We start from the raw sequence: 25439 nt of genomic DNA on the forward strand, positions 1-25439 counted from the left end.
GAGTCATCCTTAGTTCCCCACAACGTCCCTTAGCACTCTGACGTCTTTCCCCCTTCCTCCCCCCAGCTCTGACGGACACGGTCCTCTCACCCCACTCAACCCTCCTCCTTTATAAAGACATTTTCCTCTTTTTAATCCACGATCCCCCCGCCGCAGCCTCAGCTCTCGGTGCACCGCCGGCACCTCCGGGGGCGGGGTGGGGAGGGAAGGAAAGAGACGCTCCCACCTTTACTCCTTCCCCCCCCCCCGCGGCAAAACCCGGGCCGGGGGCACAGCCCCCCGAGCCTCACCCCCTCCGCCACCCCGCGGGGATGGGCGGCCGTGCCCGGGGGGCTGCGGGGCAGCGCGGAGCCGGAGCTCAGGTGGGGCGGGCGGCCGGGGGGCTCCGCTCCCCGACGGCGCGGTGGGAAGGGGCGGACGGGCGGGGGGGGGGTGCGCGGCCGAGCAGGGCGGTGCGGAGCCCCGCGGAGCCCCCCGGCAGGTAGGGCTGGCTCCGCACGGAGCCGTCGGGGTGCGGGAGGGTCTCGGAGGCGCCGCGGGGTGGCAGCGGGAGAGGAGCGGAGAGGGGAAGGGGGCTCCGGGGAAGGGCTCTCCGGGGAGAGGGGAGCCCCGGGGTTCGCCCCCGCTGCGGTTCGCCCTCCTCGCCTTTTTCTGCCGTTCGACAGCTTGCACGCTTTCCACTTGAAAGTGCGAGCGCGAATTGATTAATACTTTTTCCCCGCTGGAAAATCACCAAAGAGAAAGCGGAGATTTTTAAACGTGGGAGATGTCAGGAGGAGGAAAAGGCTCAGCATCCCAACACGTAGACCCCAAAGATGTCTTTTGCTGTTGTGTTTATTACTTCTCTATAGTTCTTATATCACTCGAAACAGCTCAGTGGCTTGTCTTCTAACTGGAGGCTTCGGTAATAGCCCTCATGGCCACGATCTTCTACCCTATTCCATGTACCATTTCTTGATGGAAGAGTTCCCTGGCAATGGGGACTTGGTGACTAAAAGAATTCTGAGTTCTCTAACAGATTTCTAAGACCAGCATAGCTTTCAGCCACATCATTCATTTTCCATCGTAATCGCTGGTTACAATTCTTGGTTGGTGCTCCACAGGCGTTTTAATTGGTATTTAAACTTAATTTCAATTACAACTGAAAGACTCATTTCATAAATTCACCAGAACAGCCTCTTTAATAACCATCTGAGTTTTCTTTGCATATTGATTCTAAAAAGCATCTTAGCAGGTTTGTTAAAAGCAGACGTATTATTGCATTTTCTCCAGAGGTCTTAATGAAATAGCAATCAAGGAAACAGTCGGGACTTCAACATGCCTTTCCATGTGGAAGGGCTGGTGGCCATAGTTGTATTTTACCTGGCTATCCTGGCAGTTGGGATATGGGCTGCTTGGAAAACCAAGAACACTGGCAGCGAAGGAGATCGCAGCGAAGCTATTATAGTCGGTGGAAGAGATATTGGCTTGCTAGTTGGTGGATTTACAATGACTGGTATGTAAAAATTATTTTTCCCTTTTTTTTTTTTTCCTAACCGGTGTATACTGTGTCGGTTTTCCATCTGAATGAAAGAGAACTATAAATTGTATGTTAAATAATACAAAATGGAGAAAATATCTATACTTTCTTTTCCAATTGTTGCTGATATTGTTTAGTGAACAGCCAAGTAACATCTAGATAAAAACAACAAACTGTTTAAAATTGTACAGGAAGAATATATTATATTTCTTATTCATTGCTTTTATATTATCTGTAGAACAGATATGTTTCTGACAGAAATATAGGAGTTCCATGGATTAATAAGAAATCCAGTTTTAAAATAATTGTTATTGTTGTTAAAGCCATCCAAATTCATGAGTTATTTTTGCTTAATCTCAGTAAGGCAAAGTTTATATGGAAAAAGATTTGAGGGAGAGGGTTTCAGCATCAGTTTAGAATAAGATTCTAAAAGGAAATTGGCATAAATCTAAATTTATATGTCCACTGACTTACAAGCAAACTTACTTTGTGGATTCTTTTAGTTTCTTTCTTTTTTTTTTTTTTTCAACAGTTTGACAAAATAATACATTGCTGTGAACAGTAGTATCAGTAGAAAAAGCCTCGGTGAAGAATGAGTTCACTAATTTTGTAAGCAGTGCTGTCTGACTCCCAGAGCCATTTGAACCAGATAACATGTGGGTAAACAAGTGTTTCACAATGTGATTCAAAATCTCAAGTTTTGCAGCTAACAGATGGGATCGGAACAAAACTACTTTATAAGAAGAGTGAATTGGCCCACTCTTTTTATTTAAGCAATTTAATTTTATTTAAGCATGCTTCATTGTTTTGATATTCTAAATTCTATTCTGGCAAAGCCCTTTCAATTCCCAAATTTGATTTATGAGGTTATGGGAGTTTTCATTCTGTCCTGTAGTGGTTTCACATTTACCTAATAAGGAAGAGATGCATAAAAACTTGAACCAAACTTCTGTATTCTTTAATCGGGAGTAGTCCCCGTCTTCTTGTAGAGTCATTTTCCTCATTGAAAGATTGAATATTTGGATAAAGAGTAAAGGATGTTTGTAAAAGTTGTTAAAGTTTGAAGCCAGGCAATTGTTCTACTGTTACCACTTCGCTATAATGTCCTGGAGTACATCTGATGCTTCAGTAGCCATATATCCATCAGCTACTGAGGCATCAGATACGACGACGTTCTACTTACAGCAAAAGCTGGTTTGACTGTTTTCTGCCACATTAAATGTTTTCAAGACCACCAAAACCAAAATATTTTGTAGAGATATTGCTTGCCGCAAAAATGTAATCATTAAGTTGGTGGAGTAGAGATGAAACAAGACATTCCCTGCACAGGTGGCTGTAACTAAGAGCCTTGCCTGTGGAAGAAGACACAAATTCTCGTCTCCTTAATCCAACCTTACAGGAATAGTTTTTGTAATAGCTGAAGCAGAGACGAGACTTGAGATTAGCCTTGCTGCATAAGAGCTAACTTTTATAACTACCACAATTCACACCCACACATGCTCATTCTATTTCATGCAGCCTCTGGAGATGTAGTATATCATCTCTGTGGTAGAGCGTCAGATTGATCCTGAAGTCTTTGCTCAGGTAAAACACTCTGGTTTAAATATCAGGGTTTACACACTTTCTCACCTCCACCTTCCATAAATATGGCAATTAAAGCTTGAGATGCCAACTAAATTCCACTTTCACTTTTGGGGAACCACAGCTTGCACATAGAGCCAGGTGTGGACACAAGCCTATGGAATCAGGGGCTAGTTAATATTTTGTCTCAGTGAGAGTGATTGGGATACGTAGTTTGTAAAGCTATAACAAAACCACTGTGATATTTTACAGCTTTAGTTGTCTAAGAATTAAAAAGCAAAGCCTATCTATAAAAGAAAAACTAAACTTTTTTAAAGAGAAGAAGGATAGAAAGGATATTATTTATATGTGCGTGAAACACTTCAGATTATGATTAATTCTGTCTTTCTTGCTTGAGACAAACTCTACCATGTTCCATACTTAGAAGGGAGGATGACAGGATTTAGTCTATAAATTTAAAACATTCAGAGCATAAGGAACATGACTTCATAGGATGGACTAGAGATTCCTGAGTATTTAGTTCATTTTCTAAATGGCATTTAAAAGCTTTAAAGCAAGTGCACTCCCTATGAATAATGGCTATGGACATACATGGATTCAGACTATGATCCTGAAGAAAACAGCTATACCAGCTACCCACTGAGATGCCTGAACATGGAGGTTGATTGGCACTCGACTGAAAGTGGAGTATATCTGCAGCTATCAAAACAGGAGGGAAAATCTTGAATTCTGGATGGATCACAACAGCTCATATTAAAATGATCTAACATAGCTTTGCAATAGGCATGACTTTAATTTGTGTATCATTTTTACATGAGGATAATTTTACATAAATATAATTAAAATGTTGGATTAAATATTAGCATTCCTTAATTTGTAGGGTGAATTTCTTAAATGGTGCCTGTGACAAACTTGAGTCTATCCTGATTTTGGTGATTGAGATTAAACCCCAAAGGAAATATTTGAAATGACGTAATTAAAATCCTTACAAGTGCCACTAAATTGTCATAATCTATTAATGTAATTCTCATTTTACTTGGATGGAGCTTTGTATCCTTCCACAAGAATAAAAGAAATAATATTATCAATATTCTGGGGCTTTTTAATCACTGGATCAGGAATTTCATCTTACAGAACTTGACAATTGATTCAATAATTTGAGGGGTTAGACAAGCAATCATTTACAAAGAAGTGCCAGAAAAATCTGACCTGCTAATGTATATCAATATATTTAAAGAACTCTGAGATTCTTTTCTTTGTTCCTCAAATGAACTAAGTGCAGAATTACACTGCATATCCTCAGTATTTGCCTGATTGTTTTTGAGGGTGTTTATTTTAAATGGACATTTGTATTTGCAGCGGTTTGGGGTCCTTCAGATGTCAGGCAAAGAGAGGATTAAAATGGATTACCACGAGTATTTCTATAGATTATTAAATTTTATATTCCTTTTGTCTGATTTAGAAAAAGAAAAAGAAAAAATTTCACCAAAAAAGGTATTAGACTAACTTTAAATTGTGGCTTATCAAACTGAGGATCAGAACATTAATATCTTCGGATGAAATCCCCTCCTACCATATCCCATTATTTTCTTTCTAATATATTTACTGATAACAGTATATCCATTAACCCCCTGACAAAAAGCTGTGTAACACATTTCTAACACTCTGGGGTCCTTGGCAGGTGTTCCAGAAGAGCAATGTGCACACAAAAATTGATCAGCAGCTAATTTTTAAACTCCCAATCAAGAAATGAAGTAATCAATTAGAAAATGAGAGCTAAATCCTACGTGCCAGCCTACCTACCAATACCTGTTCATAGGATGTCATTCCTGTCCCCAGGCAGGGAAGGGCAATGGCCCCTGCAAAATCCTACAGAACTGAAGTGACCTCGTCCCCTCCAGGCAAAAACTAGGGAGCTGGGTACAGCATTCCAAGATCTCCTTGGAGGGCACACACACTTTCAGTGGCAACCCCAGGCAAATCAATGCTGGACTCTGAAGACTTCTTGCACCACAGCTGCAGTTTTGCTGAGCATTTTTCCTTGGCTATGGAATATCTTTTCCTATCTGGAAGTGGGTATCATTCATGCAATATTCGTGCTCATGCTTTTTCCAGGGAGGGAGACAAATACAAATATTTTTCTAATTATTTATTCAGTAACTTGCTACAGTGTGCAGGTGCTTAAAACATATTCTCAAAGTATATTCTGCTTGAGACACAATAACCAACACACATCCCAGGTGTATATTGACTTCAGTAACCAAAGTATCATATTCCCACCTACTTCACTAGATTCGCATTCTTAAGTGGCACAAAATCCCAAATGTCTGATGATTTTCTATATAGATTCCGTACCCCTGTATCTTCCTGTCAAGGATCAGTGGTCACCCATCTTCTCCATGTGATTCCACACGGGCATCAATCACTTGTCTCTGTAATGTGCAACAGGTCTCAATACCAAAAAGTCTACCAATGCATGGGGTCACTCCTTTGCATGAGGATACATGGGGTCACTCCTTTTGTTGCAGATTTTCTCTGCATACACTTTTTTTGTACAGGCCCGTTACAGTATTTCCAACAACAGTTCTGTCTATTCCTGTGTTTCAAAATGCAGGAGGGGGGACAATTGCAATGCTGCAACTTCCAGAGATCTTTGATTCTAAAGCCATGGTGCAATTTAGCATCAAGTAGTAATAGAGACGTACAACAGTTAAGTGGAAAAGAGTGGTCAGCTAGATTGTCATTAAAGCTCTTTAGGAATTTTAATTAATTCTTCATCATTTGTGTCCAACTCCATTTCTTTATCTGAGACACAAAATTCTGAAAATTACTTCACTACAGAATTAATTATGAATGATTTTTGCAAGTACAATCACAATAAATTTCTGCATTTGAGAATTTCTTTCAGACATACTGTAGATCCAAAATTCTCAAATGTAGAAACTTCTCTTGAAGGCAGAGGATCAATTCTTTAAGGGTCTGGGGACAGTATACTAAAATAATGCTGTTTCTTAGACAAATGTTCAGAAATACTGCAGATAGTACAGTTCACTTCTGGAATATATCTTCAGGGAACACAAAAATAAATGAGACAACTTTCATAACTTAAATAGCAGTACAAAACTATCACAGCCCTATGTAGGGATTTCCCTACTCAGGGAAATCAGAATTTACTAAATGTGCTTCATGTAGCCACAGTTTAAAATTTAGTAAGATTTTAAGGGCACTTTTTTCATAAAGGCCCTCTTAAAATATGCATGAATTAAACTCTTGTCTAGTTTAAACGCTCTGAGTTTTCTCAGCTGGGATGACTTTGTCATTTTTTTGTTTATTGTTTTTCCTCTGCTCTCCCTCCTTCATTTGGACTAACACAAAGAAAATGATAATGATTAATATGTTGATATGCTTCATTCATTGTAAAAAAGTAGTGAGGGATTTGGGCCTCACATTTTCACTCACTGTGCAGAGTCCATCTGGTTTCTCTTTCATATGTTTAAGTTGTAAATTTTTTTGGATTAGGACTACATTCTATAGAAGGATGTCATGTCTGGGACTTGTACAGTACACATAATAAAATATCGTAATATTATAAGTGATGATGATTTCATTCTACAGCATGGAAGGTTTTCCTTCTTTGTGGGCATTAAATATTTTTTCATCTCTTCTTTTTCAGCCACATGGGTTGGAGGAGGTTACATCAATGGGACAGCGGAAGCTGTATATGTCCCAGGCTATGGTCTAGCTTGGGCTCAGGCACCTATTGGTTATTCCCTTAGTCTGGTTTTAGGTAAGCAAGCAACTAAAGCTAACAGTCTCTGATTTTAAACAGTTCTGATGACAAGACCATCATCTGAAATGACACCACTAAGGTCTGATAAAAAGACACTGAGGTAAACTAGATCCCTTTTGCTGATAGGCTTAGGCTATTAAAAGGAAAAATGTGAAATCACTATGAGTAGTTTGATATCTCAAGTCCCCTGAATGCCTCATCGAGACCTAGATGATTATGAGCATAGTGATCTATGGGGGTCATAATAAGAAAGGGATTTTGTTTGTTTGGGGGTGTGTTAATTATATGTGCTTGATTTTATATATTCAGGTTTTCTTTAAGAGCCTATATGATCTGGAAAATAATATCAGATTACTGATTTTCAGATTATCAGATAATATTCTAAATCTTGGACTTCAAGAGTGGCAAATATCCTTGCAGATTAGAGAACTACTTACGTCTTTAAATCTTCAGTGAGAGTATAAATAACTTGCTTGATTTTAGGCAGGTAGTCTAGAGCAGAACCAGTTTGTTGCCTTAAAATTTGTTAAATGTCCTTTTAACTGTAGTAAAAAACTCCAAATCATGTGCCAAAATGCAAATACTGAATCTTGTTGTGTGCAGGGTTGGTGTGTAAGATACAGGCAGCATTGTAATTTTAATGCTGTGTTCTGTAACTCCCCAGGTTTAGTCTCAGACCTTCCTTACTTTTCTTAATATCAGTAAAAAAAATCTCTAATCATGTCTCAGCTGCATGGAGCAGCTCATAACAGAAATGTTGCCTTGTAAGCCATGATGAATGCTCCACAAAGCTGTCAAGTGCATCCTCTGTTTGTGAACAGATCATGTCCCTAAGGGAAGTGCTGGTGCAACTGCTTAGAAAGAACATGTTTGCAAAAATGATCCTGTGTTTTTCATCTTTTATTAATACTACTGGTATATTAGACTTTTAATAATACTTAGCCTCTCAGTCTATTTCAAGCCTTTTCTCATGGTCCTCCCAGCTAGTCTGTCCCTTTGTTCCCGTTGGTTTCTTTTCCAGCTCTTCTTGCCCCTATTATTTCTTCCTGTACAACTCATTTTCCCCTTGGAAGTGCTTTCCTATGGTCTGTCCTGGTTCTCCTCTCTTCCCAGGCAGAAACCTTCCACATGATGCATGTTCCTCCCTGGTGTATGCAGGCCAGCTCTAGTTCCAATAGTAGTTCCCATCCATGACAGCAGCGTTATTTCCTGTAAGGCAAACAGTAATGGTAGATGTCTGCTTGAAGATCAGTTGATGTCATTTTGAGGTCATTAGGGTCATGATCGATCTGTGTCATTAAGTGATCATTAAGATCATAGCCATGAGCATCTTCCAGGCTCATAACCTCTGTAGAATTGGCAAAATTAATAATAGGGGGTGAGTTAGACACTCCCCTCATTTCCAGCTGTTTTTTTGTTGTTGTTGTTGTTGTTGTTTTAATGAAATCCACATTTTTTCCCTGAACTGATAAGTGTAGGCCACTACAGAGAACAAAATAAACGTCTGCATCATGTGACCACACATCCCTTTGTAGAGCACAGCAAGGAAAGCATTTCTGTAGGTATGATCCGTATGTGAAGATTTAGGGGCAGGAGGAAGAGTTGTTTACACTTTAAAAAATTATAAATACAATAATAGAACCGTAGAAGAAATATTATTGTTTCAGACTGAAAGATTTAAGATTAAATCAATCTCTCTGGTAATTCAATGCTCTGCTGCATAGCATTTTTTCTAATTTTTCAAGCAATTCAATTCTAAAGGTTAACATATCTCCTATTACCTTTGACAGATGTTTGAATGGCCTAATAGATTATATTACCAGTGATTTTTTTTTTCCTGTTTTAGCTGTATTTTGTAGCGATGATATAACAAGTAGAATAGGAATGGGATTCATGAACAATGCAAAAATAGTAGAAAAAAAAATCTGGAGGTTTTCTGCCTGAAAACTACTTGTCTAAAGAGAGTGTAACAGAAGGGGTATAAATACATTGTGATTGGTAAGCAAGTAGCTTCTGTTCAGGGAACTTAATGAAATGAAGAAATGTCAATGGTATAAGGTAAGACAGAGAAATTCAAAAAATTTTCTGGACAATACAATGGATAGATAACTTGTGATGAAGAACCTAACTAAAGGTCTCCAAATACTGTACAGTTGATCTTATTAGGATCTCCCTGGTCTTATAGTTTTTTAAATGTAGTTTATGTATTGTATTTCAGCAGTTTTACTGTGAGAGAAGTCTACTTAGCTGTAGACGCACAAGTATTAACAACACAGGTGAATGGCTGTTTCAGCTTTTCAGAGATGTATCCTTTTTTTCCTTTTTTTTTCCTCCCAACCAGAAGGAATTTGTAGACTGTATATTAGAAATATGTTAGAAATATGAGGACTTTGTACATTTATGTACATATACAGCACATATGTAAGCCAGGCAGAGCAGAATTGTGATATATCAAAATTTCTGAACATGCACAGAAATAACGGAATGATGAATGTTCAGGGAGCCTGACACCTGCAGAGCCCAGAAGGCATTTGACCTACCCTCCAGGTGGAGTAGGGTTGATTTAAGCATACATTATAAATCTGAATTGTCCTGGAAGAATCACACTTGCTGTGTGCATACTATACCATGTGTGAACTCATATTTATGATCCAGTAATCCCAGACAGTTTTATTTTTAGAGTAGCCTCATGTAAAGAAATCAGACCCATAGTCATGCTGGGTTCTGCTCTAATTATGAACAGAATTAGGTAGAAAAACATTTCCTTAGGCTGATACAAAATTACACAAAACCCTGACAACATCCATAGTGGCAGGTGGAGAAAACTGAACCAGACAAAATAACACACTAATTTTTCATTATCACACTGTAGACATGAATAGTGTGAGTTTGCTTATGTAACTCTGTAGATAGATGTGAGGTTAGAGTTCCCAGCAGATATTTTAATTGTACCTATTTCTTAAAAAAAAAAAAAAAAAAAAAGTATACATATATATATATTTGTACTTTTAATTCAAATTCTATGTTTTACCCTTTAATAGCAACACATTTCTCCACTGCAGCCTTCTGCTACTTTTCTTTGTAGGTGGTCTGTTTTTTGCAAAACCCATGCGATCCAAAGGCTATGTGACAATGCTAGACCCTTTTCAGCAGATTTATGGAAAAAGGATGGGAGGTCTCCTGTTTATTCCAGCTTTAATGGGAGAAATGTTCTGGGCTGCCGCCATCTTCTCAGCCTTAGGTAAGGAATTAGCATTATAAAAATTAACTTGTAATGGTTGTAAATGATTAAGAAAATCAGAAATACATAAAAAGCCTGGCTTCAAATGCTAACTATCCTAACTAAATGACACAGAGTGTGGAAGTTGTCTTGGTCCTACGGTAACCAGAAGTCAAAACTAATAATGGCACTCCATTGATTATTTCGGTAATGGAAAGACATGCAAGATATCTATTCATTTTCAGGTACCCTTAAGTGGTCCCTTGTCAAAGCAGCATGGAAAGATTTAGCCACAAATTTCCCTTAACAGTGAGGGTGACATGAGTCATTGCAATTACTCCTTTTATGTCAAGGCTGATTGAGCTTCTCTTTTATACCATTGAGACCACAAGAGACAGCTAAAATTTCCCTGAAAAATATGGAACATCATTGACGATGCATCTAAACAAAACAATCTTTTGCATTAAAAAAAAAAAAAAGACAACTTCCCATAGCACAAATAATAGAAGTAAATCAAGATGCAGATAAATAAATTTAAGTATTATTCTATCTGACATGGCTTTCTACTAGACAAAATGAAGAAAATGTTTAGGATTCAAGAAAGGATACAGAGAATTAGTGGAACTATGACTCAATAGAAAATCATGCAACTTCTCATCCAGTCCTGAAAAAATAAATCAGTTTCCAGGGTTTTTAATTATATTTCAGGTTTGAATTCAGCAATCCCTTCAAGAAGTGAGAAAGCCCTTGAGCTGAAGCACCAGCAGTTGACTTTTACCAGCTAATCATACTCATAGTGCACATGCATGTGGCAATGCTTTCTAGCACAAGCTATTTTAAACAGAAAATAAATTTTGAAGGTACTCTCCAACTGTGCTCTGATGAACTGCAAAGCAATGGGGAGCTTGTTTACCACAATTTCGTCACAAAACCCTTAAAGGACTAAGAACAAACTACATGCTGAGGTGATAGGAGCTGAATAGCTTGAAGAACTCTGAGTATTTGGAATATACTTTCTTTTTGATTGAGGACAAGCTAATCTGTGATATTTCAAAGCAAGTGATGTGAATGCCTTTCTAGTAGCTTTATATTAACAGCTGACAGCTAAAGACTATCAGTGACAATAAAGGTCTTTGAAAATTTTGACTATCTGTGAATAGACCTATTTATATTATATCTCCTGATTTGCACATCTGTCCTCACTGATGAATGTTTAATCCCAGTACTCTTCACTTGTTGATCTTACTCATGATTCCTTGCTTGGCAGGGTTATAGAAGGGAAAGACAGGACTTTCAGTTTGTGAAAGAAGTTCAAGCCTGTAATTCTAAGACACATGAATCTTGAAGGCTCACTGGAGAACAAAAAGCCACCTGTCAGCTCTCTGCAACTCTCATATACCACACATCATGCTGTGTCGTACTGCCAGAACTTTTCCACCTATGTGGTCAAGAATATTCACCTGCCATATCTGCAAGGACTAAAAGTTATTGCTAAGCATTTAATTTAAATTATCCTAATTAGAAAGAGAGGAAATTTTAAACATAGTGTTAAAAGACTGCAATCACTTGAAATAGCTAATACATCTAAGAAAAGTGTATAAACACCTTGATAGCAACTGGAAGCATGCTGCTGGAGGACATAAAAATTTCAGGAGACTTCTGGAATACACTGACAATTTCCTGGCAAAAATAACCAGGGAACTGATGGATGGCATTGCTCTGCTGAACCTGATACTTGCAAACAAGGAAGAAATAGTTAGAGATGTGAAGGCTGCTGGTAGCTTTACCTGCAGTATTCAGGAGATGGTGGAGTTCAGGGTCCTGAGAGGAAGGAACAAGGCAAAAAGCAGGATCACAGCAACAGATTTCAGGAAAGTAGATTTTGGTCTCTTCAGGGGTCTTCTTGGAGAAATCCCATGGGAGATGACACTTGGGAGAACAGGGGTTCAGGAGAACCAATTGATATTCATGGATCACCTCCTCCATGAACAGTCCACCCCAATGATCAGGAAAACAAGCAAAGGTGTCAGGAGGCCTGCATGGATGAAAAAGGAGCTCCTGGCTAGAATCAGACATAAAAAGGAAGCATTCAAATGCAGAAGCAAGGAGAGGTTACCTGGAAGGAATACTGAGATGTTACTTGAGCATTTCGGGGTGGATTTAGAAATGCCAAAGTCCATACACCTTTGAATCTGACAGTAGAGGGCAATAAGAATGGTTCCTAAATGTACATAAACTAGGTAACGTGTAGGCCTGCTGTTGAATGGGACAGGAGACCTGAGGTCAAAGGATATGGAGAAGGCTGAGGTACTTACTGCCTCTTGCCTCATTCTTTGCTGGTAAAACCAACCTTCAGGAATATCCAGACCCTGAAAACCCTAGGAAAGTTCAGGGCTAGGAAGACTTGCTGGAAAAGGATCGGGTTAGGAAACGTTTAAACAGACTGAACAGACACAAGTCTGTGGGACTTCACAAGATGCATTGCTGAGTGAGCTGGTTGATGGCATTGCCAGGACACAATCTGTAATATTCTAAAGATTGTGGTGATCAGGGATGTTCTTGAAAACTGGAAGAAATACAAATAAAAAATGCCACTCCCACCGTCAAGGTCAAGATGGAGGGCACAGAGAACCAAAGGCTGGTCAGCCTCATCTCGATCCCTGAGAAGGTGATGAAGCAAATAAACTTGGAAAATGCTTCCAAACAATTGAAGGATAACAGGAGGATTGGGAGGAGTCAGCATGGATTTATGAAGGGGAAAAAATGCATCACTAACTTGATTCCTTCCATGATGAGCTGACTGGCCTGGTCCACAAAGGGAGAGCAGTGCATCTTGTAGATACCAGCAAGACCTTTTGACACTGTCTCCCATAATATTGATAAACTGATGAAGTACATAGTAAAGAAGTGGACAGTGAGGAGGACTGAAAAGTAGCTGAGCTGCCAGTCTCAGAAGTCTGTGACCAGAAGCATGGAATCCAGCTGAGATGGCCACACACCCAGTGGAGCTCCTGCAGGCTCAATACTGAGTCCTGTGCTGTGTAATAACTGCTTTAATGATCTGGATGATTGGCCCTAGTGCATCCTCATTTAGTTTGCAGAAAATGAAACTCTGAGGAGTTGCTGACAGATCAGAAGGTTGTGCTGCCATGTAGAGGGACATCAACAGGCTGCAGAAATGGCCAAGAACATCATGAAGTTTAGAAAAGGGAAATGCCAAATCCTGGAGAAGAGCAACCTGATGCCCCAGTACAGGCTGAGCGCTGACCAGCTGGAAAGCAACTTTGAAGAGAAGGTCCTAGAGGGACAATGTCCTAGAGGGCAATGAAGTTGATTCTACAAGCTGTTTTGTGGAAACTGACTGGCAAGATCAACATTGTGGTCTGTTTTCTGCAAATGAAATCTTATTTGATGGTGATTGCAGAAGTGCTTGTTTTCCAGGTCAGCAATGGTTGTTGAATTCTCCAGTTTGCAAAGAAACCCAACTTTCTCCTATATAAATAGTTCAAAGATGCTTTAGAAAAGTCAGTGAATGATTGTCTCGGTGGCTGATGCCTCCTCTACCATTTCTTCCCTAGTCAAAAGGGGCCAGCTCAGAGCACAAGTGAGATACAAGAGTATCTTTACTGCATTTATACACTTGTTCCTATGCAGCTGTAACTCATCCAGGGAGGCTTCAGGTGTCTATATGTGGCTTCTTTTCCCCAGGCAGAAGATTGTAGTCTTTGCAGAGCTTGAGCAGTTCTGCAAGTAAGGAAAAGCTGTTGGGACCCTTCTCTTCTCCATTTGGTAAGAACTTGCAAAATGATAGATCTTAAATTTAGACCAACAGGAGTCTTCCTTTTCCCACTCCTACCAGGGGTGCAGACGGGATGTTCAGAAGATAGAGAGGGTTATGTCTTCATGCTTTTGTAGTGTCAGACTGGATAGCAGATCAGTACCGGTATACACAACCTGACAGAGGTGAACCTTCTCATCATTCTGTGACATACACTAACACAGTGTTTTGTTTTTTTTCCCCACAGGTGCCACCATAAGTGTGATCATTGACATTAATATCAATATTTCAGTCATTGTTTCTGCCCTGATTGCAACTATGTACACTCTTGTGGGTGGGCTTTATTCTGTGGCCTACACCGATGTAGTTCAGCTATTCTGCATCTTCTTGGGGCTGGTAAGTTTGGCTTTTTTTCCCCTTTGTTGAAGATTTTTCCTTGAGAATTATGACAAATACTGAGACCTGTTGCCCAGCTGAGATTTTGGAACTTTGTCTTCACTGAGAGGACAGAGAAGAAATATCTCCACTCACAGAGCAATGACTTTAGAATCTGTATTTACACCAATGTACAGCCCATACTCTGACAATACTGCTGACAAGAGGTAAATTTCCTGCTGAGCATCTAACTCAGAATAGTACTGGTTCTGATTCCTTCCCTATCTGCCCATAAGACCATATCACAGGCACTCGAAGGAGACATCAGATGCAGAGAACAGTCAGTAAAACAGTCCAGAAACACTGGAATTGGACCTGTGCAACTGACACTCTCCTACTTCTCTTTCCTATTGCTGTCACCTACTCACACAACTTAGTTAACCTCCAGCTTTAAATCATCTTCTGGGTTTTTCCCTCTTTTTTCTCCACTGACCCTGGAGACCATAGTCTGGGGAGTATCACCAGAGGACCCTGCCATTCAAATATGACAGTATGATTTGTCCATCAGTTATCAATGATATGCTTGTGGGCAGCCTTTTCCCATTTTACTACTGTTCTTTGACTCTTCTCTGAAAAACATCAGTGCAACCAAACAAGGCTGCAATCAAAGTAGTTGCTGTCTTTGCTTGCCAGTGCCAGTAATAGATTGTCACAGTTGTGCAGAGAACTGTGACAGGCTGAAATAAAAGGGTGGCTCAAGGTGAAGGAGCTGAATTGTGCCTTGGGGGACCTAGGGTTGTTTCTCCACTTTCACTGGAGTTCCTGGGCTCCTAGGGAAATTGCTTCAGCCAGTGCTTGCACAGGTGGCCACTAGCCAACCCTGTGTGAGTCCTCACTCTGTGGTGTCTTATCATGAGGCCTGTGGCCTTATTTGCAGAAGTGCTAAACATTCCCAGTTGTAACTGACTTCGTGGGAATGGTGCTAAATACTCTGAAAAAGCAAATCCAAGTTCCAGCTGGCCACCTCCAATGAGAAGTTATTCCAGAGCTTCTTCTCTCACACTTCTTTTCTTCACCTGCACAGTGGGGAAAATACTGTCTCCTTCCCTAATGTGCATGTTAATATTGGTGAACCATTCAGTTTCCACAGATGGTGTACATTACAGAAATTCCCAAAATGAAGTAAATCACTCATGCACTACTAAAGACCCTCATCCTGTGGGAATAATAACATGAGATCCTGTAATTAAAGGCAGCATGAACCCTACAGGGAGGGGAAGACAAACAAAGGTTGTGTAGCAGTTTTCTATATGGTTGGTTCTGTAGCTTTAATAGTGTTCTTTTAATCCAGGTTGGGCACTATATGTAATTTCCCATTTAAAATATGAAATAATAACGTCATGTAGAAGAAATCATATGCATTACCGTAGGAGTCATGAGAAGTTGGAAGCTTCAGATAGCACCTAAATGGTCATGCTGTAGGTGAGGTGGTTTTAGATGAGATGGAACACTTTCACAGCAAGTGTCGCAGGAGAAGATGTTATAGGCTCAATGTCCCAGCTTCCCCTACAGACTCTGGAGCAGTTTGTATTCCCGCTGGCACAGAGCTTTACTGCTTATTCCTCTAATGTCTATTCCTTAACAGAGAGGCGATGCTTGTTATAATCACTTCTGTTTGCTATCCTGGCTCCTCGTTTCAGGCACAGTCTCTTCCTTATGCTGCTGTAAACACTGGCCCAGCCCAGGCACCCCATGTACTTCCCTGGTTTTCTCCATACAGCCCCATGTAGTTTCTCTCCTTCCCTTCTCACTCTCCTTTACCCACAACTGCAATTCTCTGCTCCATCCTGTCTTTACCTCGTCTAGTCAGTCATTCCCTGATTCTGTGCTGTACCCACACTATTTACTGCCTCTTCATCTCACCTATATTATTAATTCTCCATTCTAAACTCTTAGCTGTCATGCAGAAGTCCATTTTTTTTCTGAGTTTTCAGTCCCACCAGTTCCAAATCCTTTTACTTCTACCCCTGATCTCCTAGTCACAACATAAAGTCCCAATTTCTATTTCACTTCCACAAGCTGTTGTTTTATTTTTGCTCCATTCAAAAAAGTGATTTTCCTATTCTCATTAGAAAGAGCTCAGAGAATAAATTGGGCAAGAGGAGAGAATTTAGGATTATGTCTGTGTTAGCAAGCTAAACAGTGCCTAGGTAAAAATACAAGATCATCTATACTATTTAATTGTTGGCAGTCCTGGCACTGTTTTGGCCCATGCCAACCAGTGCTTTCCCAGGTAATACCCAGGAGCAGTTCAGGGCTGTCTTTTTCAGCAGGGAAAGGAAACCTAGACGTACAGATGTGAGCTGTGACATGACAGTGAACTGCAGGGCCAGATAAAGTGTCTTGACTTGTTATATTTTCTAATATAGAAGTAGTCCTTGAGATCACCAAGAGCTAGGTTGCTGTCAGGAGCCAGAACGGATTACAAAAGCTCATAATGTGCTTGCAATGCAGTCCCTATTAAATCCTGGGCTGTGGCATGGAGGCTGCATATGGATCTTCAGAAATTTACCCCATGAAAATCTCATCTGAGTATGTGCAAACTACATCTCTTCAGAAGCTCATCTCTGACATGTATGAGACTTAAGATTCAAAAAGAACAATAAATCCATTTGACATTCTCGTTCGCTGTAAATTTCTCAAAAAAAAAAAAGTATTAGTATCCTTTCATTTTGGCAATATATTTATTTTTTCCTCCAAATATCTTGGTTGAAACATTTTGGTGATATTTCCCAGAAAAGCCTAAGCAGACACTGAGAAGCAAAATTTTCCATCCAAGTGCTTAAATTTGCAAAGTTTAATATGTAACTGAGAAACTGTACTTGATAAACATCCCAATTAATAGGCAGGGCTGCAAAACATAACAATAGTTCATGTCTTCATCACAAGTGGTTGCAATTAGTGTGCAACAAAGAAGAGGAGGATGTTTGATTTCCCATCTCCTTGCACCTCCATGCACTTAAATCTAATCATTTGGACTGTGGTAATCTGCTTATATTTGGATATTGCTGAAGGCTTAAGGATGCTTTGCTTGCAATGGTCTGCTCCAGAGAGCATAAAGACTGGTTTTCATTTCAGTTAAGAACTACCAAGTTCTTACTTGGTAAGAAGTTACTGAGCTATCACTGAAAAATTAGTTGGAAAGTAAATGCACAAAATGTCTGTTGGTGAAGGAAATCCATCTTCTGGCAGAAACTGTTTCCAGGAAGAATTTCACAACAGATGCTCCAGATTAAAAACAGAGAAACTGAAAATAGTGAAGAACCCAGAGTGAAATTGTTCTTGAGGTAAAAAAGTGCTGTGACACATTGTGTATTGAGTAGTTTACACATTTTGTATTGAGTATTTTATATATATATATGTATATCTCATATAAATATATTTATACCAACTGATGTCATCTACCTGGACTTCTCTAAGACTTTTGATACAGTCTCACATGACGTCCCAATCTCCAAATTGGATTTGAAGGATGGATAAGGAATTGGCTTGAAGGCCGCACCCAGAGAGCGGTAGTCAATGGCTCTATGTACAAGTGGAGGCCAGTGATGAGTGGTGTCCCTCAGGGGTCTGTCTTGAGACCAGTGCTGTTTAATATCTTTATCAATGACATAGACAATGGGATCAAGTGCACCCTCAGCAAGTTTGCAGATGACACCAAGCTGAGTGGTGCAGTTGATACCAAAGAAGGAAGAGATGCCATCCAAAGGGACCTGGACAAGCTATAAAAATGGGGTCCATGTGAACTTAATGAGGTTCAACAAGTGCAAGTGGAAGGTACTGCACCTGGGTCAGAGCAATCCTGAGTACAGACTGGGAGAAGAACTCATTACGACCAGCTCTGCAGAGAAGCACTTGGGAGTTCTGATGGACAAAAAGCTCAACACACAGTGCAAGCTTGCAGCCCAGAAGGCCAACTGCATCCTGGGCTGCATCAACAGAGGAATGGCCAGCATGTCAAGGGAGGTGATTGTCCCCCTCCACTCTGCCACTTGGAGTGTTATATCCAGGTCTAGGGCCCCCAGCACAAGAAGGATGTTGATCTGTTAGAGAGGGTCCAGAGGAGGGCCATGAAGATGATCAGAGGGCTGGAGGATCTCTCTTATGAAGAAAGGCTGGGAGAGCTGGGGATGTTCAGCCTGAGGAAGAGAAGGCTCTGAAGAGACCTCATTGCAGCTTTTCATTATTTAATGGGGGCTTGTAAAAAAAGATGGAGAGAAAATTTTTGCTCAGACAGATAATGACAAGACGAGGGAGAATGGTTTTAAACTTAAAGAGGGGAGATTTAGATTAGATGTTAGGAGGAAATTCTTCACTCAGAGGGTGGTGAGACACTGGAACAGGCTGCCCAGAGAAGTTGTGGATGCCCCATTCCTGGAGGAGTTCAAGGCCAGGCTGGACAAGGCCCTGGGCAACCTGATCTGGTGGGTGGCAACCTGCCCATGGCAGGGGGGTCAAAACTAGACAATCTTTGAGGTCCCTTCCAACCCAAGCCATTCTATGATTCTGTTTTGGAGCAAGAGATCTGGAGATTCACCAAAAGCACCCCTCTCTTGTTATGATACAGTTTTGTTGAATTAGAAACAAATTTCCAATTCTTCAGTTGTGTTTGTGATGTCTCGTCCCCCTATACTGAGAAATCCTGAATCTTTTGCATGCTTTTATATGTAGATATTGCTCTATAGTGTGGTTCAGGAAAGGGTGTAAAGACTATATGCGGAATTTAGGGAAAACATAATGAAAATATATAAATGTGTCTCCTGCTGGTGGTATGATTTACACTGATTAATTCTCTACTCACACTCACACTGTCCGGGACAGAGGTAAGCTATCTCTTACCAAGCTCTCTGGATTTTGGAGATGTTCCTCTGGCACATAGTCTGACTATTCTGCACGTGAACCTGTAATTTGATTTGCAGCATGCAAGAAGAAGAGAAACAAACCAACGTTAATATAATTTCATGGGTTTATCATGCCTACATTAGAATTGAACAGAGTGTTTCTCTTTGGTTACAGTGGATCAGTGTACCCTTTGCGATGTCCCATCCTGCAGTAACAGACATTGGGTTCACAGCTGTGCACCAGGTGCACCAAGCACCTTGGCTTGGATCTATCAACTCACTTGACATTTACACATGGCTGGACAATTTTCTTTTACTGGTGAGTGGTGGCTTGTGTGAAGGAATGAAGCATCTAAGTGCTCACACTGTGTTACTGTTACAGCTGAAAAAAAAAAAAGAAAAAAAGCAGAGTCTATCTGAGTTTCCAGCAACCTGAAAGCTCTTACCCTCTTGACTCCTGCTAAATATTTCTGCACATTTGAACGATTTCAGTGAAATATCAGTACAATATTGTGGCACGGCTGTCAAAGTCAGCGGTGCCAGGAATGCAATTTAAATATCATCAGGCTGCAAGACTTGACTTATGCTAAAATTAATTAAAAGTGTGTGGCTAATACTTAACTGATGTCATTCTTGGCAAAGGAATTTATATATTGCAGAAGGCAATAAATACATTACACAAATGATTAAATATTCCTTAAGGTGAAGGTGATGTAGCAGAAGCTTTGCAGAGATGGATGGATGAATTCATACACACACACACATGCCAGAATGAACTGAAGGTTTTCATTATTTAACACCCATATATTACACATGGGATTGGTGGATATTAAATGCTTTCCATAAGAAAACATTTTCCATTCTCAGTGTCCCTGAGCAACTCTACAGCACTTGTTATCATACTCTAGTTTGCGATTTTTTTTGTCTGTATTTTTTTAAACAATCTCAGCCAAAAATCTTCAGAGTTTTCTGACAATAGAGTTAGTAAAACGCATCATTTTATCCAGTTTAGGTTTTTTTAGACATTCTCAGAGAGCAAATGTATGGCATTAGCACAAGTAGCTGAATTCTGTGTTGAAAGTTTGAAGGTTTCATCTCTGCTGATGAACAAAGGAAAGCTCTGATGTTGCAAAATTGTGACACGTTTCCTTTTCATCTTGTTTGTTTTATTAGAGCTCAATAAATTTACACATATTTTGAAAGCTTTGTTAGGGGAATGTTATTAATACTGCAAAGGAAAGCACTCATAAATAGTATGTCAAAATCTGAGTTGCCTGTGAAATATTCATTTGATCCCTGTGTGTGCATGAAGCATATATGAAACACCTGGACACACACTATTAGATCCAAATGCCTCCTGCCTCATTTAGTGTGTAAAACTGGACTGTTCATGTTTAGTGAGCAATTTGCTTTGTTTTCTTTCCATACTGTTTAGTCATAGGCAGTTATTTACTCAGTGGAGGCTATTCAAATGTTGCTCCAAAGAGAGAATTTTAGCACTTGTTTTTCAGCCTTTGATAAGACTCCTTTATATCATATTTTGCAGGTATAACTTTAAGTCTAATCAGGATTTTCATTTATATATACCCAAAACAAGAGAAGAGTTACCACCATAAAATAAAACATTCTTTTACTGCTTTGCACCTAATTTGTAGTGGTATCATATTTGATCAAGACAGTGGAAGAATTATTTTCAGATTCTTAGGTTGAATGTACACAGAACTTGTTGCCTTGTTTAGATGATCACATGCATTCACAGTGCAAGATAAAATTTTGATTTCAAATCCTATCAGTAACTAACCTAATTTTGAGGAGAGAAGCCAAGTTCTCCAAATATGAGATATACCAATACTATTTTATAAATTTTTGTAAGGCTTCATCAAATATTTATGCAGCTCACAATACCTTGAGATTACAGAACTACACAAATGTGAAGTGTTGTTGCTAATTGTACAAAGGAAAACTTGTCTAGAAGAGAGGAATTTAAGTAGTCTTACAAAGGTCCAACATTACTTGCAAGAGTGCAAGTTACAGCTATTACTAACTGACTGATATTCAATAAATGAATGAAAGAGCAGCATCACAGCTTTCAGCATTCAAAAGATGTTTCTATGTTCTCTCTATATGATGATAGCAAAGAAACCCAGTGTCAGCCCTCAATAACAGGATGTTGTCCATTGTTTTTGCAGACATTAGGAGGAATCCCATGGCAAGCATATTTCCAGCGGGTTCTTTCTTCATCATCTGCCACATATGCTCAAGTTTTGTCATTTCTGGCTGCTTTTGGCTGTCTTGTGATGGCTCTTCCTGCAATACTCATTGGTGCAATTGGAGCATCCACAGGTAAATGATTAAAAATGAGTAGTGTAATAAATGTGTAAAAACCCCATTACGTTTTTAAGTTTTTCCCATTAAGAAAAAAAAATCTCATGGTCTGAGATGAGGACAGGTTACCATTCAACAGTTACCATCATGGGCAGAACAGACTCAGCATAAGGAGATTAATATTATTTGTTGCCTATCACTAGCAGGCTAGTACAGTGAGAAACTAAAAGCAAACTAAAAATACCTTCCCCCCATACATCTTCTTCTACATCTTCCCCCTGAGCAGCACTACAGTAGGGCTCCATGGGCTGCAGCCTCCTCCAGGCCACATCCACCTGCTCCACCGGGGGCTCCTCCACGGGCTGCAGCGTGGAGATCTGCTCCATGTGGGACCCATGGGCTGCAGGGGGACAGCCTGCTCCACCAGGGGCTGCTCCACAGGCCGCAGGGGAACTGCTGCTGCATGCCTGGAGCAACTCCTGCCCTCCTGCTGCACTGACCTGGGGGTCTGCAGGGCTGGTTCTCTCACATTTTTTTGAGTTAGATGCTAGTATTTTTATTTTATCATAACAGTTATAAGTGTAAAGTGACTGTGGTTTTATTCTAGTTGTTTCAGGGAAGTCATTTATCAGGAATTTATTGTCTTGATCAAAACACCCTTTTCACCTTTGTTGTCATAGTGAGAGTTGTCCCTATTGCAGTGACCATGTAGCTCAGCTGTTAGAAAAGCTCTATTAAAAATGTTTAATACAAGGCTTTGAGCTTTGAGCCTGTAATAATTCAAGCGAGTAGTTAAACACATCACAAACAAACTTGGATCTCAGGTTGGTTTTACTGAGGAAAATGGTGTTTATGAGTCATGTAGATTTAATACTACACATTCTACTGCATTACCACAGGATGTGGTCAAACTTAGCTTAGAGGTAAGGAAAAATGCTGAGCAGAATTAAATCTGCCTAACAGAAATCAGTGGGACTGTGCCTCTCTCAAATGTTTAGGTCCAGCCCTAGCAAATTCAGTCACTGAATACGAATGAAAATGTAGCAATATAAATATTTTACTATACATGAAGTAAAGCTATACTGTAGCTGATGACTGCACATTACTCACAACACACTGGTGTCCATGTTGCAGCCTGGAATCAGACTGAGTATGGTGTCCCTGACCCCATGACTAAAAAAGAAGCGGATATGATTTTACCGATTGTGCTCCAGTACCTTTGTCCAGTCTATATCTCATTCTTTGGCCTTGGTGCGGTATCTGCTGCCGTCATGTCATCGGCTGACTCTTCGATTTTATCAGCAAGTTCTATGTTTGCTCGGAACATTTACCAACTCTCATTTCGGCAAAACGTGAGATTACATTTCCATTTTTTACTTTTAGAAAAAATTTTCAGTGAGACTTTTACTAGGTGAAGCACAGAGTGTCATTTCTTAATGAAACACCTCTTCCACATTCCTGCCTATGACTAGAAAAAGTATAGCATTTCTTTCCTAACAGTATATTGAGTAAATTGAAAGTCACAAAATATTTATGGTTGTAACCAATGGCACAGTTGAAAAAGATCAGGGGAGACAGCTTTCAAGTGTTTTCATGGCACTGGAGTTTATTCTAAACAGCTCCTAATTAGTGTTGCAACCATAAGTTTTACCTAAAATACTTAATGAAACAAGGCATCTTTCTGAATTACTGATTTCTTAGGAAATCATTTGACACAGAGGAAAGGCACAGAACAGGCTAGTGAGTTACAGATTTTCTTAGGAAATGGAGAAAAAATATTCTGACACAGATGTTTTTTTCTTGTTGATCCATATTGTGGTAATTTTTAAAAGTTATTTCTACAACTCTGTTGTTGTTTTTTCTTTGACACACTATCAAATTTCCGAACTTTTTCCAAACAAACAAAGATTAATAACTTGACAGCCACACCCCTTGTTTTTTTTTTCCTGTGCTTGAGATAGAGATAGAGATAGAGATATTAGTTTGTAAATATTATTGAATGTCTTGCAAAATTTCCTTTTACAATGTAGTGTCTTATACATACTCTGCTCATAAATGAAAGCACATGTATATTACCACAAAAAAACACCTAACACTGCACTTTTTTTGCAGGCCTCAGACAGGGAAATCGTGTGGGTCATGAGAATCACTGTTTTTCTGTTTGGAGCATCAGCAACAGCAATGGCACTGCTGGCTTCATCTGTTTACGGCCTGTGGTACCTCAGCTCTGACCTTGTTTATATCATCATATTCCCTCAGCTCCTCTGTGTGCTATTTATTAAAGGAACCAACACCTATGGTGCCATTGCAGGATATTTATTTGGCCTTGTTCTCAGAATAACTGGAGGAGAACCATACCTTTACCTTCAGCCCTTGATCTACTATCCTGGCTGCTATCCAGATGAAAATAATATCTATATCCAGCGATTCCCATTTAAAACACTTGCAATGCTTACCTCCTTCTTTACTAACATTATAGTCTCCTACATAGCTAAATACTTATTTGAGAGTGGGACTTTACCACCAAAGCTGGACTTCCTTGATGCTGTGGTTGCGAGGTACAGCAGAGAACACATGGACAAAGCAACTCTTGTAAAAAGTGACAATATTGTATTAAACGAACTTGCACCTGTAAATCCACGACACAGTCTGACTTTGACTTCAACATTCACAAACAAGGAAGCCTTTAATTATGTTGATTCAAGTCCAGAGCTGTCCAACACTGAAGATAATTAAAAAGTCCTATACCCACAGACAAAGCAATGCAAAGCAGGGTATTCTACAAAGAATAGTCAGAGTCATTTTATCAGAAGAAAAACAAAACTTTGGAATAAAATACCACTTTAAGTTGGTTCTATGACCAGGAGCATCCCATAGGAGGAACTCTTATCTGGTGTTATCTGACATGTTGGATAAGATCATAGTCTGTTTTCTGAAAGATACACTCAGATCCCTTTCTTTCCACCCAGAACTATACACTATGTAATTAAAAAAATATTTACAATTGAAAATATAAGTAGGAGAAAAGTGCAACAGTTATTTAGCTAAGACATCATATGAAGAAATTATAATACAGTCACTTTGAAATACTATCAGTCATTTTATTGGAATTGTATGAAAATATATTGTCACAGCTATAAGTGATTTATTACTAAAGAGCTAGTTGCCTGGGCAGACAGATATATAACTTCCTTGGGTTTTTGGTTTGGTATTCTTTTCCTCATAAAGTGTTTCAAAGAATACAAATCTAGTATTTTATAATTTGTATAAGACAGTAAAATGTGCAAATATTAATAAATTCCTTATGGGAGTGCTAAACATTATATATTCATTAAAAAAAAAAAGATTAAATCACAGGTTTAAAGTGATGTTATACCTAACGCAAGATGACCTTAAGCAAAGTATGTAATTATAGGTGTTCTTTTTTCCTGTGTTTAGTGGCTGTCACCAATGGAGGATAACAACAATTTTAAAGCAATAATTGGAGTTGAAACTCAACTTGTGAAAAATGACAGAACTTTTATAAACTGAATAGAACTTTGCAATGTTGTAGAAAGAAGCCTTATCTTGATTTATCATCAAAATGAACACTAAGCAAATCAGTCTGACACCGAGCAACCACAACAATGGAGCAAATATTGAAAAGTAAAGAGAATGAAGGAGGCTGCTTGAAAAAATTAAGATTAAAGGGCTTTCCATGGGGAAAATGCCCATTTTTCACTTATTAAAAAAAAAAAAAAAAAAAAAAAAGCATAGTCTCAAATACAACAAAAAGTCTTTTGGGTTGGACTTGCTGGGATTACTCTGGAAAGAGTAAATTTTCCATGGAAAATCACCTTTTCTCAAAAAATTGATTTCCTATGGGAAGAGAAGCTTGGTGGAGAGCTTTCCATGTCTATAAGTGTCCACCTCCAGAAGCAGCAGCAGCAGCTTGGAGGGGATCTGAAAGG

The 25439-nt window shown here is 39.4% G+C and overlaps 1 protein-coding gene across 2 annotated transcripts; it reads left to right on the top strand.

The window, feature by feature from the left end:
• Positions 1–51: 51 nt before the first annotated feature.
• Positions 52–25239, top strand: SLC5A7 (solute carrier family 5 member 7). 2 transcript variants are annotated; one of them, XM_048077949.2, is made up of 9 exons: positions 52–362; positions 1273–1495; positions 6774–6887; positions 9976–10131; positions 14136–14284; positions 19340–19483; positions 21354–21507; positions 22624–22841; positions 23602–25239. In XM_048077949.2, the coding sequence occupies exons 2-9, from the start codon at positions 1318–1320 to the stop codon at positions 24223–24225; spliced, it is 1737 nt and encodes a 578-aa protein (XP_047933906.1). In that variant the 5' UTR covers positions 52–362; positions 1273–1317; the 3' UTR covers positions 24226–25239. The 2 variants fall into 2 exon arrangements, with proteins under 2 accessions (XP_047933906.1, XP_047933907.1); XM_048077950.2 differs by lacking the exons at positions 52–362; positions 1273–1495 and adding an exon at positions 4893–5172.
• The last annotated feature ends 200 nt before the right edge of the window (positions 25240–25439 follow it).

The sequence above is a fragment of the Anser cygnoides genome, chromosome 1 (assembly GCF_040182565.1).
Source record: "Anser cygnoides isolate HZ-2024a breed goose chromosome 1, Taihu_goose_T2T_genome, whole genome shotgun sequence".
NCBI lineage: Eukaryota > Metazoa > Chordata > Aves > Anseriformes > Anatidae > Anser > Anser cygnoides.

What these genes read in the sequence shown, in the direction of transcription:
- SLC5A7 (XM_048077949.2), top strand. Translation starts at nt 1,318, where the DNA reads ATGCCTTTCCATGTGGAAGGGCTGGTGGCCATAGTTGTATTTTACCTG. An exon ending in TCTGCATCTTCTTGGGGCTG is followed by an intron (nt 14,285 to 19,339) that starts GTAAGTTTGGCT and finishes CTTTGGTTACAG; the next exon opens with TGGATCAGTGTACCCTTTGC. An exon ending in TGGACAATTTTCTTTTACTG is followed by an intron (nt 19,484 to 21,353) that starts GTGAGTGGTGGC and finishes TTGTTTTTGCAG; the next exon opens with ACATTAGGAGGAATCCCATG.